At 50.4% G+C, this 21,380-nt stretch overlaps 1 protein-coding gene across 1 annotated transcript in view; it reads right to left on the bottom strand.

Moving 5' to 3' along the window:
* Positions 1-21,380, bottom strand: part of KIAA1671 — a 183,223-nt gene that overhangs the window by 120,559 nt on the left and 41,284 nt on the right. The window contains exons 2-4 of the mRNA XM_082853195.1: positions 8,787-8,938; positions 5,436-7,043; positions 3,224-3,311 (exon numbers count right to left, since the gene is read on the bottom strand). Coding sequence (XP_082709321.1) covers positions 3,224-3,311; positions 5,436-6,988 — 1,641 coding nt within the window. The 5' untranslated portion in view covers positions 6,989-7,043; positions 8,787-8,938. The remainder of the gene's footprint in view (positions 1-3,223; positions 3,312-5,435; positions 7,044-8,786; positions 8,939-21,380) is intronic.

Consider the following 21,380-nt stretch of genomic DNA (forward strand, 5'->3'; position numbering starts at 1 on the left):
TCAGTGGTTGTGGCGCACGGGCTTAGTTGCTCCGCGGCATGTGGGATCTTCCCTGACCAGGGCTCGAACCCATGTTCCCTGCATTGTCAGGTGGATTCTTAACCACTGCGCCACCAGGGAAGCCCTGAAATAGCTGCTTTTAAAATCACAGCAGTGAGACACCATAAAATCTTACAGACTGAACATAGCCAGTGTGGGTGAGGATGTGGTGAAACGGCCACTCTCAGACACGGCCACTCTCAGACACTGTTGGTGAGAAGATAAATGGGCGTGATTCTTGGGCAACTCAGTATATCTCTCATGATTTTAGGACACTCATTTCCTTTTATCTGGCTGATTTCCTCCCAGGATTCTTGCTTTGCTCACGTGCACTAGTCTATGTGAACAAGAAAGTTCATACAGCACTGTTTGTGAAACAAAAGAACACAGAAACAACCTAAATGCCCATCTGAAGGGCACTGGCTTAATAAATTCTGAAATATTCAAACAATTGAATACCACACAGGCACTTGGATCCACAGAAGTGGGGGCAGGTCCCAATCTCCTAACGTCTAAGAACACACAAAATGTCGTGCTGGTGGAAGAAAAGCAGGATGGGGAACTATATATTTATAATAAAATACCATTTTAAAAAACTACATGTGTACATCTGTATAAATATGTACGTGTGTACATAAACAGTAGAGAAAAGATAACAATCAAACTGGGAGTGAAGGGCTTCCCTGGTGGTGCAGTGGTGAGGAATCCGCCTGCCAATGCAGGGGACATGGGTTCAAGCCCTGGTCAGGGAAGATCCCACATGCCGTGGAGCAACTAAGCCCGTGTGCCACAACTACTGAGCCTGCGCTCTAGAGCCCGTGAGCCACAACTACTGAGCCCACGAGCCACAACTACTGAACCCACGTGCCACAACTACTGACGCCCGCACGCCTGGAGCCCGTGCTCTGCAACAAGAGAAGCCACCACAATGAGAGGCCCGTGCGCCGCAACGAAGAGTAGCCCCCACTCGCCACAACTAGAGAAAGCCTGTGTGCAGCAACAAATAGCCAATGCAGCCAGAAATGAATAAATAAAATAAATTAATTAAAAAAAAAAACTGTGGGTGAAGGAGTGAGGGTAGGAAGAAGAAATGAGGAAGAGAACGTCATCTTTTAATCCTACACATTTTAGTTCTGTTGGGTTTTTATAATATTCATGTATTATTGCTTAGTCATATCTAAAATTTTTCTTTTCTCTTAGAAAAAGGTCGACTTCAAGAAGTTACACAAAGATTTAACCATACGACCCACCAATTCCATTCCTGAGTATATACCCAAAAGAACTGAAAACAGGTGTTCAGACAAAAACTTGTACACCAATGTCCGCAGCAGTATTATTCACAATCGCCAAAAGCTGGAAACTCAAATGTCCATCAATGGATGAATGGATAAACAGAAAGCGGTATATCCATGCAATGGAATATTATTCATCCATAAAAAAGAATGCAGTACTGATACATGCTATAACATAGATGAACCTTGAAAACATAATGCAAAGTGAAAGAAGTCAGACACAAAAGGCCACATACATGATTCCACTTATATGGAATACCCAGAATAGGCAAGTCTATAGAGACAGAAAGTAGATTCACGGTTGCCGGGGGCTGGAGGTGGGGGATGAGGAGTGACTGGGTAAGGGGTTTCCATTTTGGGAAAACTAAGGGATCTTAGTTCCCTGACCAGGGATCGAACCCGCGTCCCCCGCAATGGAAGTGCGGAGTCTCAACCGCTGGACTGCCAGGGAAGTCCCTCTCTACCATTTTTAAAGAAATGACTCAGAAGATCCAAGGATAAAAACAGGGCTAACTGCCCACCCCAGGAGTGGTGGGCACTGTCATTCAGAGCCAGCTCACCTTTGTTAGGGGTTTATGATGGGAGGGGTTCAAATGGGCTTGGAACCAAGCTCTGGTGTTTAAAACTCTGTATAATTTTCTTAAAAAGTAAAACTATGTGATCCAGCCATTCCACACCTAGGTATTTATCCAAGAGAAAACAAAATAGATGTCCCTACAGAGCCTTGCCCACAGATGTTCACAGAAGCTTTATTTGCAATGGCCCCAACCTGCAAACAACCCAAATGCCCATCAAGGGCTGAATGGATAAGCCAACTGTGGGCTACCCATACAACGGAGTACTACTCGGCAATAAAAAAGGATGGGCCATTGATACACATGACGACATGATGAAGCTCAAAATAATGATTCTGAGTGAAAGAAGCCGGACCGAAAAAAGAGCACTGGTTGCATTTATATAACAATCTAGAAGATGCGAATGAATCTACAGTAACTGAAAGCGGATGAGTGGTTGCTCTGGGGGGTCACAGAGAAGAAACTTGCATGTGCTGGAAATGTCCACTGTCTTTATTGTGATGAAAGTTTCAACAGGTGTACAAAGATGTCAAAGCTCACCTGCTTATATGCTTTAAACATGTCCAGTTTACTGTATGTCAATTATACCTCAGTGAATCTGTTTAACAAAAACTGAAACTGCAGAAAGCATCAACCGCAAACCCGTTATACCTAGCAGTTATTTTATGAGCTTTTTTAAATTAAACAGACTAAATGGGGACTTCCCTGGTGGTCCACTGGGTAAGACTCCATGCTCCCAATGCAGGGGACCCAGGTTCGATCCCTGGTCAGGGAACTAGATCCCGCACGCATGCTGCAACTAAGAGTCTGCACGCTGCAACGAAGATGCCGTGTGCCACAGCTAAGAGCCAGCACAGGCAAGATAAATAAATATTTAAGAAAACAGACTAAATGAAAATATGTTTTAAGCAATTTAATTGATGGTAACTCTCCTCCTTCTTCTTCGTCTAGGTGACACATCAGGGTGGGGAAAGAAGCAGGGACCATAATGGGGGAAAATTGAGGGGGTTTCTATTAACATTTTTACATCTTCATTAATTTCTTAATAAAGCAGACATTCTTACACAGGAAAGCCATGTCCCTCCTCCCATTTGCACAGACAAAAAGAAATGCCTGACGATTATATTTGCAACGGGGAATCACACGGCCCATCATACCGGAAGGGACTTTAAAAGTCCCAACATTAAAGGAAAAAAACGTCTTAACAGTTCATGAGAGGTTTCTGATTCTTTCCTGGGTCCTGGAGATCATAAAAGCCCTTTTTCCAATAAGTATAACTACCTGCTGGGGAAAAGGACGCGCCAAGTGGCTCCTTACCTTTTCTCTGGGTTCTTTAGGCAGCTCACTGCTCAGCTCAGAACACTTCTCACATGTGACTTCGTTGCTTGAAGCTGCACTTGAAAACCTGGCACAGAGATCCAAGTTACTTGTACAGGGACCGGCAGCTGTGGCTCCCCCCAGCCCGCACCCCGTAACTAGCTCAGGAACCCAGGGGTGAAACCAGCACTGAGATCATCAAAGCAACACTGCCCAATTTCCTCCGAGAAGGGACATGTCCTTTGCAGTTGCCAAAGCCCTCCGGCCCAGTGGGGACAGCCTACCTTAAACACAGCATCATCGGGGTAGCAGGAGCCCCAGGCTTGGGTGAAGAGACCTGGGTGCTAGTCCCAGCTCTCCTGCCTCCCCACTGAGGGAGCTTGGGTCAGGCTTGCGACCTCACTCATAAAACGGGGATAATTAACACCTCCTCATCGTCTTTTGTAGGGCGGATAAGAGGCTACCCAAGGCCCTAATAGCTACGTGAAGTCGTTTAGAGAAGAGTGAAGATGCCCCAGGAGGGATAATTAACGGTTGTAACCTCACAATAGCAGCCCCACCGCAGACCGACCACGGGGGCAGTGGGCAGTCGGGGAATGTGTCGGGGCACGGGCCTGCCTCTGCCTCTCCGAGTGACCTGGGCCCAGTCATTATCCCTCTCTGGGCCTGTTTCCCACTGTAAGGGGAAGAGGGAGAAAGGGGAGCTCTGGAGCTACACTTTTTCCATCTCTGAAGAGTTCTCTGGAGCGGACGCTGAAAGATTAGCTCAGGGCTGGGGGCTGCAGAGAAGAGGGAGGTGAAAGAAATCAAACTGCTTAAACTTGACCCACACGCATCAGTCCAAGGTCTGCCTCCTGGGAGGCGTGAGGCTGTGCATGAGTTGTTTCTAAGCCCAGAGCCCTGGTTTCCCCTCCTGTCAGATGGGAATAACCCGAGACACTGGGGGATGCAGAGAGGGAAGGTGCGTGAGGTCCCCGCCATGGGTGCCCCTTTCTCTGTTTTCTGGGGTTTTTTAAATTTTTTTTATTATTATTATTGTGCCACGCTGTGCAGCTTGAGGGATCTCGGTTCCCAGACCAGGGATTGAACCCGGCCCATGGCAGTGAAAGCGCCAAGTCCTAACCACTGGACAGCCAGGGAATTCTCCCCTTTCTCTGTTTTCTGAATTCAGGGGTTCACGAGCCTGGCTGCACATGAAAATCACTTGGGAAACTTTTAAAAACCACCACGACATGGGCCCCTCCCCAGACCAGCTGAATCAGATTCTCTAGGGGGTGGGGTGGGGGCCAGGCATCGGTATTTTTTTTTTCCAGGTCATTCTAACTGCTGAGAGCCACGGGTCTAACTCTGGCCAAGCTGGCTGCCCGGGTTCCCAGGGCCTGAAGGGCAGTCTGCCCAGAGCTCCCCTTGGAAGCTCCATCCCTGACAAAGTATGTCAGCGGCAGGCATGTCATTAACAAGCTGGCAGAAACCCCCGGCGGCATCCCTCTGTCCTGGCCGAGAAGCCACTTGTGGAAAAAACGAAGGAGCAAGAGATGTCAGAGGCCAGGCCAAGCTTAGAAAATCATCAATAACCATTAGGATTAATCGCATCATTTGGAGCTACAGCGTGTTGAGGGCTCCCTTGGGTTGAGTGACTCTCAGCGTTATCTCTCTGAGTCTTTGCCTTAATCCTTAAAGGCAGGTCTTAGCATCATTTCCGTTTTGGAGATGAAGAGACCGAGGCTCAAGGCGTGAAGCTACCCACCCAAGTTATCATGACCCGTCTGATTTTGTTTTGGGGGCCATCCACAGAGGTTTAGGTCATATATTAGGTGTCCTCGGACTTCAGGAAAGGAAAGCTTAGCGATGGAGACAGGCTGAGCTGGAATTGCACCAGGCTCCCGACTTCCTCATGGTATTTCACCTTTCCTGTCCATATCTGTGAAATGTGCACAATATTTCCCCCTGAAAAGTGCACAGAGGGGAACGTAGGAGGAAATGTATGAGGAAACGTACGCGGGCAGCTCCCCTGTCTCTCCACACCTCAGCTTCCTCATCTGAGGAATGGGAGCTAATGCCACTTCCTCTGTGGGCTGTGGGTCAACTGAGAGGGGGCGTAAGGCGGGCAGCACGGAGCGTGGCACCCTGCTGTTTCCTTTCCCGAGGGGTCTCTGGTAAGGGGTTGAGGACCTTGGAGGCTGGGGGAAGCCAGTGGGATGCTCCCACTTACAGTTTGGTCAAATCCGCTGACAGCGGCCGTGCCTGGATCGCCTTCTTCCTGATCTCTGGCTTTGCTTCCGAGCTCTCGGTGGCCCAGCCTTTGATCCGCTCCTGGACGCTCACGCCGGCTTTCCCCAGCTCCGGTGCAGCCGGTGGGGCCTCAGCGGGGGCTGATGGGGGCGAAGACCCCAACGACAAGGCTGAGGCGCTCTCCTCGCCAAAGAGGCTGACGTGCTTCTTCACGCTGCCCCTCGGGGTCCGCTCTCCCCCTGCCTGAGTTTCCCCATCAGCCGCTCTGCTCTTGACCTCAGCGATTTCTTGGCCTTTTCCAGGCCTGGGCGAAGGGGACGGGGGGGCCCTGGGTGCCTTCTCCGGCTCGCCATCCAGCTTGGCTTTCTCTTCCCCAAGATTCTGGTCACTGATGGGGGTGACCCTGGCCGAGCCCCCCATGGTTCTGAGGTGGCCCATCTCTGCCTGCTTGCAGAGCAGCTTCTCCTTCCGTTCCTGGATCTTCCTGGCCACCTGCAGGAAGTCAGAATCTGGGTCGTGAAGGGGAGCCTCTGCTTTGACCAGACGCTCCCCATCTACTTTGGGGTCCAGGTCAGGCCTCTCGGGACCCCGCCACTGGGCCGTGGATCCTGCTGTGGCCTCCACCTTCCTCGCCAAGGCCTCTCTACTCTCGAACCTGGCCGTGAGGTCCACGGACAGAGGCCTAGGCCTCCTCACCCACGTCTTCTCAGGAGGGGTGGGGGGCGCCTTCCCCACCACGGCTGCCCCGCCAGGGCCTGCTGGCTTCTGAGGCTGAATGGACTCGATGAAAATGGCCGACACGGGCCTTCTCTTCAGTCGAGGCCTGGGCTCCAGAGCGGGGCTACCCGCGTCCTCCACGCTGCTGGCCTTTGACAGAGGCTCCTTTAGGCCTGTCTCCTCTTGGGTGGCCGCCGGCCTGGTGACCTGAGACACGGAGGCCGGTCGGGGAAGAGTCCCTGCAGGCTTTCGGGCCGGCAAGGCGGGCTTGGTGGCCACCTCAGGCCGGGAGGCAGAAGGGGGCCCCTGAGACACGCCTGCGTCGGCCTCCGGAGCCCCCCGGCCGACCCCCTTCCCCAGGGTAGGCCCGGCTTTGGTGGTTTCAAAGAGTATCATGGTGCTGGGGTTAGGCCGCAGCACCGCGGCCTTGGAGAACAGAGACGAGCTGCTCGGGCCGTCCCCGCTCCCCGCCTCCGGTCCCACCAAGCCAGGCATCTTCTCGTCCAGCCCCTCTGCCGCCACGCCCCGGGGGAGCCCCCCGGTAGGAGACGGCCTGCTCAGGCTGGGCCACGAGGAGATCACGTCCCCGGCCTTCTCCTTGGAGAAGGGCTTGGGGGTGAGTCTCGGCAGAGGGAGCAAGCGGACTGGGCTCCTGAGGGGGCTTTTCCCTTCCAAGAGCAGCGCTGAGGGGGCCCCGGAGGCGCTGCCAGCCTGGCGGAAGTAGGTCCGAGTCAGAGCTTCCTCCTTGGAGAGCTCGCCCAGGCCTGGCACTCCTGTCAGAGAACTTATGGAGCCGACCTCCACCCGCGTCACCATGGTTACGGCTGTGGATCCATGGGGAAGACGAACATCAGAAACAGAGAGGCAACCACTAAAAAAAATAGTAAATTTAAGATTCAGTCAGTGTCTGGGTTGAAGCAGAGGGATTTGGGGGATGGGGATCAAGAGACCAGAGCCCCGGGTCTGGACGACAGCTCTCCATTGACCACCGGGCCAGCCTGGGCCAGTGCCTTCACCTCTCGGCTGTGGGCAAAGGGCAGCGGACTAAATGGCCTGACTCTGAAGTTCATTCCGGCTCAAAGGATACAGAAAAGGTGCCAACACTCTCCTGGACTTTCCTGACTCAGCTAATCTCAAGGCCAGCTTTCAGGGTGAAAAGTGATGATCTCTGCTGTACAGGTATGGAAACCAGCTCAGAGAGGCCAAGTAACCGACCTGAGGTCACTCAGAGAGTAAAGAGGCAAAGCTGGGATCCGAACCCAGGTCAGACTCCAAATTCACACCACACGCTCCCAGCATAAACCCTGATGAGAGTCCTGTCACCCCGCAGTACTTTCCCGTTTCAGAGCCCGGCCGCATCAGGCTGGTCCTGACCCTCGTCACAGCCAAGCACAGAGAGGGTAGGTGACAAGCCCCACCTCACACAGCTAGCCAACGGTCACAGAGTTGGTCACTGGCCTTGGCACTCTAACCGTCCAGACAGTCCCTTGTCTCTCCCCTCCCCGGTCCTTCCAGAAGCCTTAAGAGAAAGCCGCCCTCACCTCCCACTCCACCTGCTGCTGTGATTGTTTGCCTCTGGGCTCTTTTCAGTTGGACGCCTATTTTACGCTGGCTGCCTTCACAGTCTCAGTAAGAAGAGTATCAGCTAACGACGAGAGTTTACCACGCGCGAGGCCTCAGGTAAGCCCAGTGCTTCCTCCGTTTTACAAATCACATCCTCTTTAGAACCCTAAGAGGCGGGTATGTGATTGCCAGCCCCAGTTTTGCAGCAGCGCAGGCACAAGCCCCTTGTTCATCCAGTCATGAGCGCTGCTCTCTCAAGGCAGCAGCCCTCCTCTCTCATCCATCCTCCAATGACCCCGAGAAGCAGGGATTATCCTTATCTCCCTGATAAAGATGAAGGGAAAGGGCTCAGAGAGGTGGCCCGACTTGCCAACCATCACACAGCTGAAACGTGATCTCAAGTCCTGGACCCATTCAACTCTGCCTTTTTAACAATTACGTCCTCTTCCTTTCTGGTCTTAAGAAGTGCCAGACAAGCTGCTGTTCTTGATTCGTCCCCCACCCTAACCCCACCTTCACTCCAGTGCTCTCTTTCCCTACAAAATTGTCCCCAGCCTGCCCGCGTCTAGATGGGCTAAAAGTAGAAGGCATTTTAGTCCAACGCAAGCCTCCACTTCCCTTCCTGGGGCCCTACAATGCTGCCCCCGGCTCTGACTCACTCAGCAGCCTGCAGGAAAGAAAGGCAGACAGATTTTGATATTTTCTCTTCCTTACACACTCGATGGTGCTAAGAAGATTCCTTCTCCCCAAGGCGGAGAACACCGTCTAGACGGAGTTAGAGGCAGAAGAGAGGCACAGAAATGGAGAATGGGAAAATCGGAGACTTGGGAGGAACCCGTCTGCAAAGACTCGGGGTGGAGTTCCTAAGGTGCACAGGGTCCTGCCCCAAATCAGGACTGCTCATCGTTAGAGCCAGCTCCCGTGACCTCTGGGACACAGACAGCCCGGGCAGAGATACAGGACAAGAACAGGATTCAAAGGACAGAGAGAAAACTCCCTAGCAGAACCCACAGGAGCCCTGCCCACCCCCGGACACTCCAGCCCCACTTACCCGAGCTGGCAGTTCCTGGCTGGGGACGTGTGACTGCCAGAGAAAGCCAGCGGTATCGTGTCTCATCTCCAACGGGGCTGTCCGCACACTCCCATGGCAGGAGCCGGCAGGGGAGGGGAGGCTCGTCCCAGCAGGCTGAGTTTCAAGCAGGTCTGGGGAGACACAGGGCGAGTGCCTCAGTTCTGGGGTTCCGGCAATATGTGCACAGACGGCGCAAAGGCTTTCGAGCTCCAACTGCGTCTGCTGGTGTCTCCGCCAGCTTGTAAAACTCACGCTCCTAGCAGCTTTTCAGTATTGTCGCCTTATCTATACACGTGGGCATCAAAGGTGCCGAGTACAAACCGTAGGTGCTCCAAAAAATCTCCCCCGTTCCTCTGATACACGTTTACTGAGCACCTACCACGTTCACAAGGATGAATAAGAAATACCCCCTGCACCCAGGGACCTCGGAGTCCTGTGTGAGAAACACACACACACACACACACACACACACAAGCGATTACAACACTGGGCAATAAACATCATGGTTTATAAAGGGGGACATGGGAGCACAGGAAAAGAAGGATTAACTGCCTAAAATTGGGAGTGGTGGTCCCGGAAGACTCCCTCGGTTTAGAGGAGGGAACTCCGGAAGACTCAAAGAGCTGGCTACTTTGGGAGCTATTTCCCCTGGTTCTCCTGCTCAGCAGTACCTGTACATTGCATCTCTTGGAGGTCCTCACATGCCTCCTCAGGGCCTTTGCATGTGCTGTGCCTGTTCTCTGAGATATCCCTGTCACTACACACAGACGCAGGCCCTCCCCTAAGATTGCAGTCCAGACACAGCTGCCCCCCTCCAACCTAGTATAATCTCCCTCTTACGTGTCCAGAGAGACCCACAGACACTCAGCCAGACTCCTCATAGCTACACAGCTACATTTAATAGTTCAAGATCCTTCATTTCACATCAATGGGAAGCGCCCAGGAGTCACCCTGAAGCCCCAAGAGCTAGCACAGTGGCCTGGCAGATAAGAGTACTGAGCACATAATTACTGAGTGAATAAAGAAATGAATGAAGAACTATTCTCCTGGCCCTGCTCCCCACCCTTCTAAGATTCTAAATAAGGGCCAGAGTCCTGAGTTTCATGACACTAAGCAGTCTTGGTCACCAGGTGAACTAGTTCCTCTGGCTCTGGCAAGTTCTGGTGTGGCCACAGGTCAATTGCTACTGAATGACAGAACCAAGGAGCTACGAAGAGCCCAGCTGGGAGCTCAACCTGCTGACCCCGCCTAGAGGCCCCACCAGTTTCACCTGATGCACTGCCTGGGACAGGCCGCCATCAGACACCTGCTGTGACCACATTAACCCCAGACTGTCACACCGGCTCATCCGCCCAAAGGTGGAATGAACGAACGCTTCTCTATACAGCTTTTCCTGGGAAGAACCACCAAGAGCGCTGTTGCTGCATCAGGGCTGATGGCTCACAAATGTTGCCCCCACTTTGGGATCTCTGAACCCATCTCAGTAGCCAGATTGCAGGGAAGGAAAAAGGGGAAACAAGAGAAAGGCTCTTGGTCCGCACCCCTCTTAACCAGAACGGTGTCTCTGTTATCTGTAATCTCCTTTCTATCTTGGGCTCCCTGTCGTTTCCATCTGAAATGCCAGGCAGATGCCTGGTCTATAAATATGGTTGCATGAACGAATCAATGAATGAATCAATCAATCAATGAACAAAGGGGGGAAAAAAAGAGTTTTTAAACCACCATAGTGGATGGCTAAATAATATTTTGAACTCTTTCCCAAACCTAGAAACCCATGATTCTCAGGTTTTCCTTTAACCTGTTGTAAAATACAAGGAAACCAACTGAAATGTTCGCTTTAAAAGCTTGCTTTAAATGCATCACATATGTTATGCTTAATTTAAGAGACGTTAGTCCCTTCCAAAACATTTCAGAAGCCCACTCACACAGAGGACAGATGCTGTTTATTCCTGGGTGGCCTCGCTCACTCTTTTTAAATATATTAGCACGATGGCCAGAGCCAGGTAAACAAGAGCTCCCTGGAGAAAGCAGGGACACCAGGTATGAGCTGTGTCTGGTTTTATCTACAAATAACCGTGAAGGTCAGCATGGGGGGACAGATGGGGAGCCAGGCTGATCTGGGAGGTCAGGAGGCTGCGGTGGACCAGGACACGGAGGATGCGGGGCAGCAGTGGGGGTAGTGGTGGGTGTACCTCTGCGGTTGCTGAACCTGCCAGGTCCACAGGCTCGATCTCCCCCATTTCCTGCGATTTCATGCAGAGAAAACCAGGTTCCTGAGGGTTGAGTCACCGAAACCGATCGTCACTGAAATTAGACAGGCGTCGCTCACGAGCATTCATTCCTCCCATCCCTCTGACCTTCCCTCTACAAGCCAGGCTCTGTGCTGGGTGCTGGCGGTGCAGCCGTGGAGCGCACAGGCTCCCAGGGAATCCGAGAGAAGCTCACAGGGACGAGGCAGGAGAAGCCCTTCCATTCAGAGCCCAACCATTTGGTGGCTTCTCTCTCAGATTCAGAGGCGTTGCTTCATTTGAACAGCTGTTGCCAATCTTTCATAATGACACCCCTAAATCCGATCTGGGAACTCACAGTCATTCACTCAGCCATCTCTGGGTGCCGCTTCCTGGGAATGCCACAATCTGGTGAGGGCCGTGAGCCAGTCCTGCCACCTTCCAGCGTCTTCCGGAATGTGACCTGGGCTCCCAAATCTGCGGATCCATCCTGTGCGGTGCCCCGTGTGAGGGGCCAAGTGCGTGTCCAGGTCTCCCCAGGAAAGCAGGGCTGCGGTAAATGCATGGGCGTTGTCCGTCCACAGGCCCCAGAGGGAGGGGGACCAATGTCTAATATCGATGGAGTGTATGCATCCTCTCCTCTCCGTCCCCATGGCTGTGGCCCCAGCTCATTCATTCATTCATTCATTCCAATACACAGTTACTGAGCACCTACCATGTACCAGGCTCTGGGGACACAACAGTGAACAAAACATACAGAAAGCCCTGTTCCCATGGAGCTGACAATCATGAACATAGGAAAAGACAATAAACGAAATAAATAAGCAAGAGGCATAGAATGTTGTTAGGTAAGTAACTTTCTCTGCTGGTGTCTCCTCCAATCTGTTCTAGCAGCAGCCAGAGTGATTCGCTGATACGCAGGGGCCACCATGTCACTCCCCACACCTCCCCACTGCCCTCTGAATGAAGATCAAACTCCTTCCCTGGGGCCTGGCAGGATCTGGATCCTCTTCATCTCTCCAGCTTCAGTCTCATGATTGACACCTCCCCCTCCATCCATCTGTCTGTCTCTCACACTCACTCACATACTTACTGCAGCACATGAACCTCAGACAGGTCACAAGACACATCATGCTTTTCCTCACCTTCCCGCCTCTACACTGCCATTTCCTACTGCCTGGTTAATCGCAGCTCCATGCAGCCATCTCCTCCAGGAAGCCTTCCCTGATGCCCCAGGGTGGGTTCAGGTGCCTCTTCTCTGCTCTGGTATCTAACTCCCAGAGCTTCTCCCTAGCCCAGCACTGATCCCACATGTGGTGACTGCCTCTAGAGTCGGGGGAGCTCCAGGTCAGGAGGGTCCTGGGTCTGGTTCGCAGCTGTACCCCCAAGGTCTGATGCTGCACCGGACATAAAGTCAGTGTGCAAAAACTACCTCAAGGGAGAGCATCCCTGAAAGAAGAAAATAATAGTATCCAATGCAGGCGTGGGTGTGGGAAAACTGACATGCTCATCTGCTCCCAGGGACAATGTAAGTTACAAAAGCAATTTGGCAATATTCACTTTCCACTAATATTATTGGAGACCCCATCAAGACTCAGGGACCACACTAAGTGACTCTGCACCTTCTGCCTTCTCCCATGTAATATTCTCAACAATCTTGTGCTTTTCAGTTTATTACCACCATTCTACAGATGAGGGAAATGAGTCAGATCTCAAGCTAGTGAGGGGTAGTGTTACAGTTGAAATCTTCTGACTATGAATCAAGTGTTTTCCCCCCATATACCTCACCCCAAAAACATTCATTTATTTTTGACTCAGTAATCCCACGTCTAAAAACGTGTCCTATGGAAGGAATCTAAAGGAAGAGAAAACCATACACACAAAGATGCCCCCTGCAGTGTTGTCCATCCAAGTGCAGCAATAACGCACCCTGAACTTAGGGTGATAACTCTTATTTGAAAAAACCCAGGACTCAGAAGCCATTTGAAATGTCACAAAAGTTGCAACGTCAGCGGGTAGACCAGATCTCCAGTTCCCAGTCTGCCCACAAGTGGCACAAAAATCCCTTCACACCACATGGCCTGAGTTTGTGATCAGAAAAGATGGTTGCGGGACTTCCCTGCCTGCCAGTGCAGGGGACACGGGTTCAAGCCCTGGTCCGGGAAGATCCTACATGCTACAGAGCAACTAAGCCTGTGAGCCACAACTACTGAGCCTGCACTCTAGAGCCCACGAGCCACAACTACTGAGCCCATGCGCCACAACTACTGAAGCCCACATGCCTAGAGCCCGTGCTCCTCAACAAGAGAAGCCACTGCAATGAGAAGCCCACACACCGAAACGAAGAGTAGCCCCCGCATGCCGCACCTAGAGAAAGCCTGCGCACAGCAACGAAGACCCAGCGCAGCCAAAAATGAAAATAAAGAAATTAATTAATTTTTCCAAAAGATGGCTGCCATGGCTATCATGGCAAAAACCTAGAAATAATCCACATTCTCCACAAAAGGTGAAAGTCTCTCAGCCACGTGTAAGGGGCTGTTCTGCATCTCTTGAAAGTGAGGACTGGGGACCCTGTGCAGGAAAGTGAGAAGAGCTCATGAGAATGTTGTTGGAGAGAGGGTGGCAGGTGGGTAATTTTCTGTATTCAAGGCTGTGACAACGGCAAAAATTGTTTATACAAATGGTCAAGGTCTGGAAGGGGAAAGGGACAGGTGAAAAGGAAAAGTGTCGGGGACAAGGGTGGAACTGTTATATTTTTAAATTCCTTTTCACTTTGAGATTCCTTTTTATTTCCATTAATGTTGCTTGTGCAGATTTCTTTTTAGGCCTCAATATCGGAAGTCTCCCTCTGAGCTGTGTTCTCCCCATCAATTCAAAATGTAGACGTACCAAGGCTCCCTTCCTGCCCACTTTCAGAGCTTTCAAAAGCTGAGGATAGGGACTTCCCTGGTGGTGCAGTGGGTAAGACTCCATGCTCCCAATGCATGGGGCCCAGTTTCGATCCCTGGTCCGGGAACTAGATCCTGCATGCATGCCACAACTAAGGAGCCAGTGAGCCACAACTAAGGAGCCTGCAAGCTGCAACTAAGGAGCCCGCCTGCCTCACCTAAGACCCAACACAACCAAATAAATAAATAAAATTTTTTTTTACAAAAAAGCTGAGGATAAAGATAACTATCATTTATTAAGCACTAAGCGTGTGCCAGGAACTGTGCTAAGTGCCTTACGAATATGACTCATTTCGTCCCCTTAACAATACAAAGAAGCAGGTCCTGGGACTTCCCAGGCAGTCCAGTGCTTAAGACTGCGCTTCCACTGCAGGACATGAGGGTTCACTCCCTGGTTGGGGAACTAAGATCTCTCATGCTATGCAGCATGGCCAAAAAAAAAAAGAAGCAGGTCCTATTATGAAGCCCATCTTACAGGTGAGGAAACTGAAGCTGGAGGAGTGAATGGATCTGCCGTGGGCAGCAGGAGGTATGCTGATCCACCCTCCCCTCCATAGGATTCCTTCCAAAGTCCACATGGGCTTAACTAGAACAAGTGCTTTTTTATGATGTTCAAATGTAAAGGACACTTCACACCCATTAGGGTGTCTACCATCAAAAAAAACAGAGGGCTTCCCTGGTGGCGCAGTGGTTGAGAGTCCGCCTCCCGATGCAGGGGACACGGGTTCGTGCCCCGGTCCGGGAAGATCCCACATGCCGCGGAGCGGCTGGGCCTGTGAGCCATGGCCACTGAGCCTGCGCATCCGGAGCCTGTGCTCCGCAACGGGAGAGGCCACAACAGTGAGAGGCCCGCGTACCGCAAAAAAAAAAAAAAAAAACGAAAAATAATTCTGGAGATGGATGGTGGTGATGGTTGAGTGAATGTACTTAACGCTGCTGAACTACACACTTAAAAATAGTTACGATGATAAATTTTATGCTATGTATATTTTACCACAATAAAAAAAACCCAAGAAACTAAAGACAAATATGAAGGAAACCTAATGCTTAAGCTCTAATTACCATGTGACTCAGCTCATGGGGACCCATGTCCTTTAGGCAAATCTCCATTAAAAGCTCTCATGGTCCACACTCGGCTCTGCCCCCATCCCCGTTAGGAATGCAATGGGAAGCAAAGGAGACCCCATTCCTGATTACAATCGGGGGGTGCTCTAATAGGGGCAGAAAATGAGGCTGTAAAAGCCCAAAGGAGGAGTAGTCAGGGATGCCTTCCTGGAAGAGGTGACATCTCATCTGAGACTGGTAGGAGACAGCCAAGCAGAGGAGGAGGTTGGAGCCAGGAGAGGGAACAGCATGTGCAAAGGCCCAAAGGTACGGGAGAAACACAGTCATATAGCGCAAGCCTGTTCACTTATTCTCCTTGGGGCAACGTGGGGCTATCTTGGTGAAAAGTCTGAGTGGCACAACTTTTGAAAAACCATGCACTTTTGTTGAGTCAGAGTCGCACTGGAGGGTACAAAACACTGGTCCGAGAGTCAGAACTGGGTGATTTTAGTCAAGGTGATCACAGATCCTGGTTTACCTGGGACAGAACGTGTTCACTCTCAAAAGTGCCCAGGTTTGGACAATAAATTATTCCATCATCCTACATTTTTTTTTTAAACTGTGGTAGAAACCACATAACATGAAATTCATAATTTCAACCATTTCAAAGCGTGAAAGCAGTGTCATTTTGTAAATTCACGGTATTGTGCAACCAACGCCACTATCTACTTCCAAAACATTTTCACCACCCCAAAGGAAATCCCATACCCAAGAAGCAGCCACTCCCCCTTCTCCCCTTCCCCAGCCTCTGGCAACCACTACTCTGCTTTCTGTCTCTAAGGAGTTGCCATTTCTGGATATTTCAAAGAAATGGAATCACCCAATATGTCTCTCACCCTAGTTCTGGTCTCAGTTCCTCCACAAACTTGCAATGAGAGCTTGGACAAGTCCCTGCCAGATTCTGTGACTGTGGTTTGGCTCAACCCCAGGACTTATCAGGTTTGCATTATGCAACTTTTCTCTGCCCCTGGCTCATCCTCCGTGAAGCCCAGCTCTCCGAGATTCTGAGACGACTGTCCTACATTCCCTGGTCCCCCACGATTCCTTCTGAACAACTGGTGCTCATTAAAGGATTGTTAAGGGACTCAATAAAATTCTCATTCAGTGTTGACGGAAGTAGTGAGAGCTAAGTTTCCTACTCAATGTGTGTGATTCTGTAAGAACTGCCTTAATTAGTACAGCCTTGACTTCTGTGTCAATCTCAAGTTGTAATGAATGAGAATTCAGGGCATCTGACCTTTCAGACTCTGGAACACAGAGGAACAGTTTGAGGGCGCTTTTTCCCAGCTGGCCCCGTACCACAAGATATGGGTGGTACACATTCACCCCCACACAAAGGGTCCTGTGGTGTATGTGAATAGAAGGAGTTTGGGAATGCGAGCTCAACAGCGTGTAAACCATTGTCCTTCCCACAAGACTTTTCAGAGCCTCTGGTGAGCTAATTGGCATCTTAGACACTCCAAAGCATAATCCAAACTACCTCACCCCAATACCGCTTGTCCAGGTGCAACTGCTGATGTGGAGAAAGAATGTTACAAGTGGCCTTCATGCCTTTACTTAAACATCCGCCTTTTCAACTTGCATTGGCCTGTTCCTTCCTACTGTTTGTGCTATTTCTGGGCTGGCTACGGCACTCACCAAAACCATTAAGCAAGCAGCTTTTTTGGGTTTGTTTGTTTTTCTTGGGATCAAGGATGGGCAAACTACAGTCTGTAGGCCGCATCTGGCCCACTGCCTGTTCTTGTAAATAAAGTTTTATTGGAAGACAGACACACCCGTTAATTTACATGGTATCGATGGCTTCTTCCAAGGTATGAAGACAGACCGGAGTGGTTGCCACAGAGGCCGTATGGCCCAGAAAGCCTAAAATATTTACTCTCTAGCCCTTTACAGAAAGAGTTTGTGACCCCTGCTCTAGACTGTAGAGAACTCAGTCCCCTGAGAGACTGGACTCCCCCAAGGATACGACATCCCCCCTTTAAGTTATCTAAAGCTCCCACGCTATTCTGGCGGAGACCTACGTCTTCACGAGGTCTCTTCAGGTTCTCCACATAGTAATTGCAGAAAAATTCAAAAATATAAATGAGCAAAATGTTTTTAATAAACCTATATCCCACCACCCAGAGCCAACAGCCATTACTAGCATTCTGATGTCCATCCATCTGGCCATTTCCAATATAAGTGGGAACTTTTTGTCAAAACTAAAATGCAATCAGGTCATGCGTGCTGTTTAGGAACTTGCTTTGTTTTGTTTAATTTCAAAATACGTCATAAATATCTTTCACATCAATAGCTACACAACTCTACAGCCGTTTCTCATGCTTTGCAGTATCCCATTACATGGATATCTCATCATTATATCGAATCCATCCTCCACTATTGTATCCTTAGGTTGTTTCCAATCTCTGACTATTAAAACCAACACTTCAATGAACACCCACGTGCAATGACTTTCCCAAGGTAAATGTTGCCTAGAAGTGGGCTGGCTGGTTCCAAGGGTGTACACTTTTTTCAGAGCTTTGGATATATGCAGAATGGAGCATACATCCATGTGTTTCCCTTCACACCTAAGGGAAACAAGTCCCATGCTGACTTGAGTCAAAGCTTAGGAGGCCAGGGTTCTTAACCTCTGCCCTGGGGCAGACCCAGTAAAGATGAGAAACAAACCAGGGCCCCAGGGCTGACTGTGCCATCACTGGCAGCTTTCCTGGGTCTCACTTATGGCCGGACCATCATCACGCACTTGACTGTAAGGTTTGCAAGGGCAATTAGAACGGCTCACGGGGAGAGGTGAGTCTGGGCCCAGCCCAGAGGCTGTGTCCAGCCTGGCGTCGGAAGCGTAGGCAGGAAGAAAGCCCTGCCCCAGAAATGACGTTCACGGCAGAGGAAATCCAACCTCAGAGCTCAGTTCAACACGACACACAGATCAATGCTGGACTCAGAAAAATCTGAGTATAACGTGCTCTCTCCTTAGGGAGCCTGAGAGGCGCATATTGCATTTCAGAAAAATAAATAAATAATTCCCTCCGAGCACAGATAGGTTTCTGGAGGGATTAGCTTATTTTGGCCCAAGAGCTGCCTTATGTTCAAACTCAAACCCTGGGAAGGTCTGATCATGTGTTCCCCAGCTCCAAAATAAATGTCTCCCACTGTCCATTGCCTTGGACAAGGTATTCAAGACCCCCCCCCACCAACCCACCCACAGGCCAAAACTAACCAACATGATCTGTACTACAGGCCCTGCCTCCACTCCCAGATTCCCAGAGGTACCCCACGACCTGAGTATCTTTTTCACTTATTTCTTCTCCGTGGAGAGCCCTTTACCCACAGCACAATTTCCATTTGCCCAAATCCCACTCATGCTTTTACAGCAGACTAAGGGACACCTCTTCCAGGAAGCCTGCGCTGACTTCCTAAGCCAAAGTGTCTTCCAACCTTCTTTGGCTATTTACCTGATCATCATGCCTTGTATCAGAGATAAGCCTGACAGTCTCCCCCCTGCAAGATTTACAGATCCCTCCTGAGCCCACCCAGGACACAGACCCCTCCGGCTCTGGGTTCCCCTTCCCAGAACCTACCTGATGCCTGGCACGGGAAAGGCAGAATAGGAGAGTGCTGGGTTCCCCAGCGGTGGGAGGCAGCCCATGCGGGACACAAGATGGTCTTTGGTAACACTTAGGGTGCTTTGACATCCAGGCACAGCATGAAGCTTCTGTGAATGACATTCTGTGCAAACTGTTTCCTTTCTGATTCTCATGGGTGCCTTCTCATGCAGTTCCTGAGCCCATCTCTGCTTGGTGCCACCATGACTTTAACATCTGCACTAGCTGCTAATCTCCCAGGTTTAAGAAAGAAGACATAGCTCCAAGCTCAGACCATGAGCTGCAGCAGCAGATTTTAAAATATAATTTTATTTTCATTGTATTTAATTTTACTGTTGTTTTCAATTTAAGACAAGTGACACTGGTTTGCTATTTACAGTAAGATGTTTGTAATGGTTCCTTTAAAATTTTATTTAACTTTCGGAAAAGTGAAAGTTTAAAAATAAAATGATGATACAGGGGTTATGTACAAATGGCAAAAGCCCATGTGACAGGGGCTTCCCTGGTAGCACAGTGGTTAAGAATCGCCTGCCAAGACAGGGGACACGGGTTCGAGCCCTGGTCCAGGAAGATCCCACAAGCCGTGGAGCAACTAAGCCCGTGAGCCACAACTACTGAGCCTGCGTTCTAGAGCCCGCGAGCCACAACAACTGAAGTCCACATGCCTAGAGCCCGTGCTCTGCAACAAGAGAAGCAACTGCAATGAGAAGCCCACACACCACAACGAAGAGTAGCCCCCGCTTGCCACAACTAAAGAAAGCCCCCGCGCAGCAATGAAGACCCAACGCAGCCAAAAATAAATCAATTATTTAATTAATTATTTTTTAAAAAGCCCATGTGACTGGAATTCACTGGTAAAGTGGAAAGATCATGGCATTGGAGTCAAAAACAGGCAGATGCAGCTTGTGGTGCTCCTTCCCCATTTTCCTGCCTGGAACAAAGATGTGATGCCTGGAACCAAGGCAACCATTTTGGGACCATGGGATCACAAGTGATACTTTAAGGATAGTGACATGGAAAAGACCTTGATGACATAGCTGAGCTACTAAACTAACTGAACCATTCTCCTCTGGATTTTTGTTGTTGTTATTGTTATGTGAAAAATAACAATGTACTATTTAAGCCATTGTTAAGGTTTCTGTTACATGAAGGCAAAAGCATTCCTAATGGACACAGGGAGTTTGGGTACAAATTTGTTAAGTGGACAAATGTCTTCTAAGTAAACACAGTGAATGTAGTAGTGCTTTTATTTATTTATTTTATTTTATTTTTTTTGCGGTACGCGGGCCTCTCACCGCTGTGGCCTCTCCCGTCACAGAGCACAGGCTCCGGACGCGCAGGCTCAGTGGCCATGGCTCACGGGCCCAGCCGCTCCGTGGCATGTGGGATCTTCCCGGACCGGGGCACGAACCCGTGTCCCCTGCATTGGCAGGTAGACTCTCAACCACTGCGCCACCAGGGAAGCCCTGTAGTAGTGCTTTTGACAAGCCACTTCACCCCTGAAAGCTCAGTTTCTTCATGGGTAAATTAAGTTCAGCGATACCTACCTCAAAGGATTCCGAGGATTAAAGGAGATGGTGCGTGTAAAACACCATCAGTGTGCTTGGCACATACACAGTAGGCTTCTGCAAATGCATGATAAACAAATGAGCAAATAAACAGAACATGAAGCCTGGTGGAGGCATGTGTGGGTTGGTGGGAGTTTTTCAGCTAGATTTAAAGGAATAGCTCTCTGATGAAGGAATTTGGGAGAGAGAGTGATTCAGGGACTGGGTAAGTGGATACTTTTCTCAAGGCTGGTCTAAGATCCAATACCAGCCTGTCAGCTACACAAGCCTTGATTAGAATCAGGCGGAAGCACCGAAGAATGTAGACACCAAAGAGCGTCCCTCCCAAAACCAGGTGCAAGAAAAGCCTGAAAGGATGGTCAAGACCGAAGTGGTGTCCCAGGGATGTAAACAGTCCCAGGTCCACCCCCGGCTACTGCACCCACCCCACTCCACCCCCACCAGCCGTTCTCATCGGGGCTCCGCCCATGGCAGTGAACCTGCAGTGACGGCTGATATGTCCTCTCCTGGTTTTCCCAGGAGGGTCACTGTGCCTCCGATACCCTTCAGGCAACCAATGACTCTTCCTCCTCGTCCTCTGGGACCAGCTTCCCAGCTCTCCTGTAAACCTGTCAGGGCCTGGCGCTGCCAGCCTCGGGACACGACAGACAGGCCCTCCTGGCACAGAACCCGGGCCTCAGTGGAGCTGAAGAAATATACCTGGCCCGGCTGCCAAAAAGAGAACCCAATGAACAATCCCAAGTTTATTCAATTGCTTTGTCCCCCAACCTATTTATTAAGTGCTGGGCTCTGGGAAAGCTTGGTGTTAATAATTACCATCATCAGATCACTAACACTAATTGGGCACTCATTTTGTGAGTTAAATGAACTTCCCCACTTAATCCACCTTCTGGGGTGGGTCGCATGATTAGGCCCACTTGATGAATGAGGACAACGATGCCAAGGGAGGTTTAGCAATTTGCCCACGGGGTGGAGCTGGGATTTGAACTCAGGCAGCCTCCCTCCCAATCCCACCCAGTTCAATCCCACCCAGTTCATCCTGCAGCAGCCAACAGTTGCTGGCATCCCCTCCCCTCCCCACGCCACACCCCCACCCACCTCCACCCCTACCCCTGTGCTGGGC

Source organism: Leucopleurus acutus (assembly GCF_964270905.1).
Source record: "Leucopleurus acutus genome assembly, chromosome: 13".
Taxonomy (NCBI): Eukaryota; Metazoa; Chordata; class Mammalia; order Artiodactyla; family Delphinidae; genus Leucopleurus; species Leucopleurus acutus.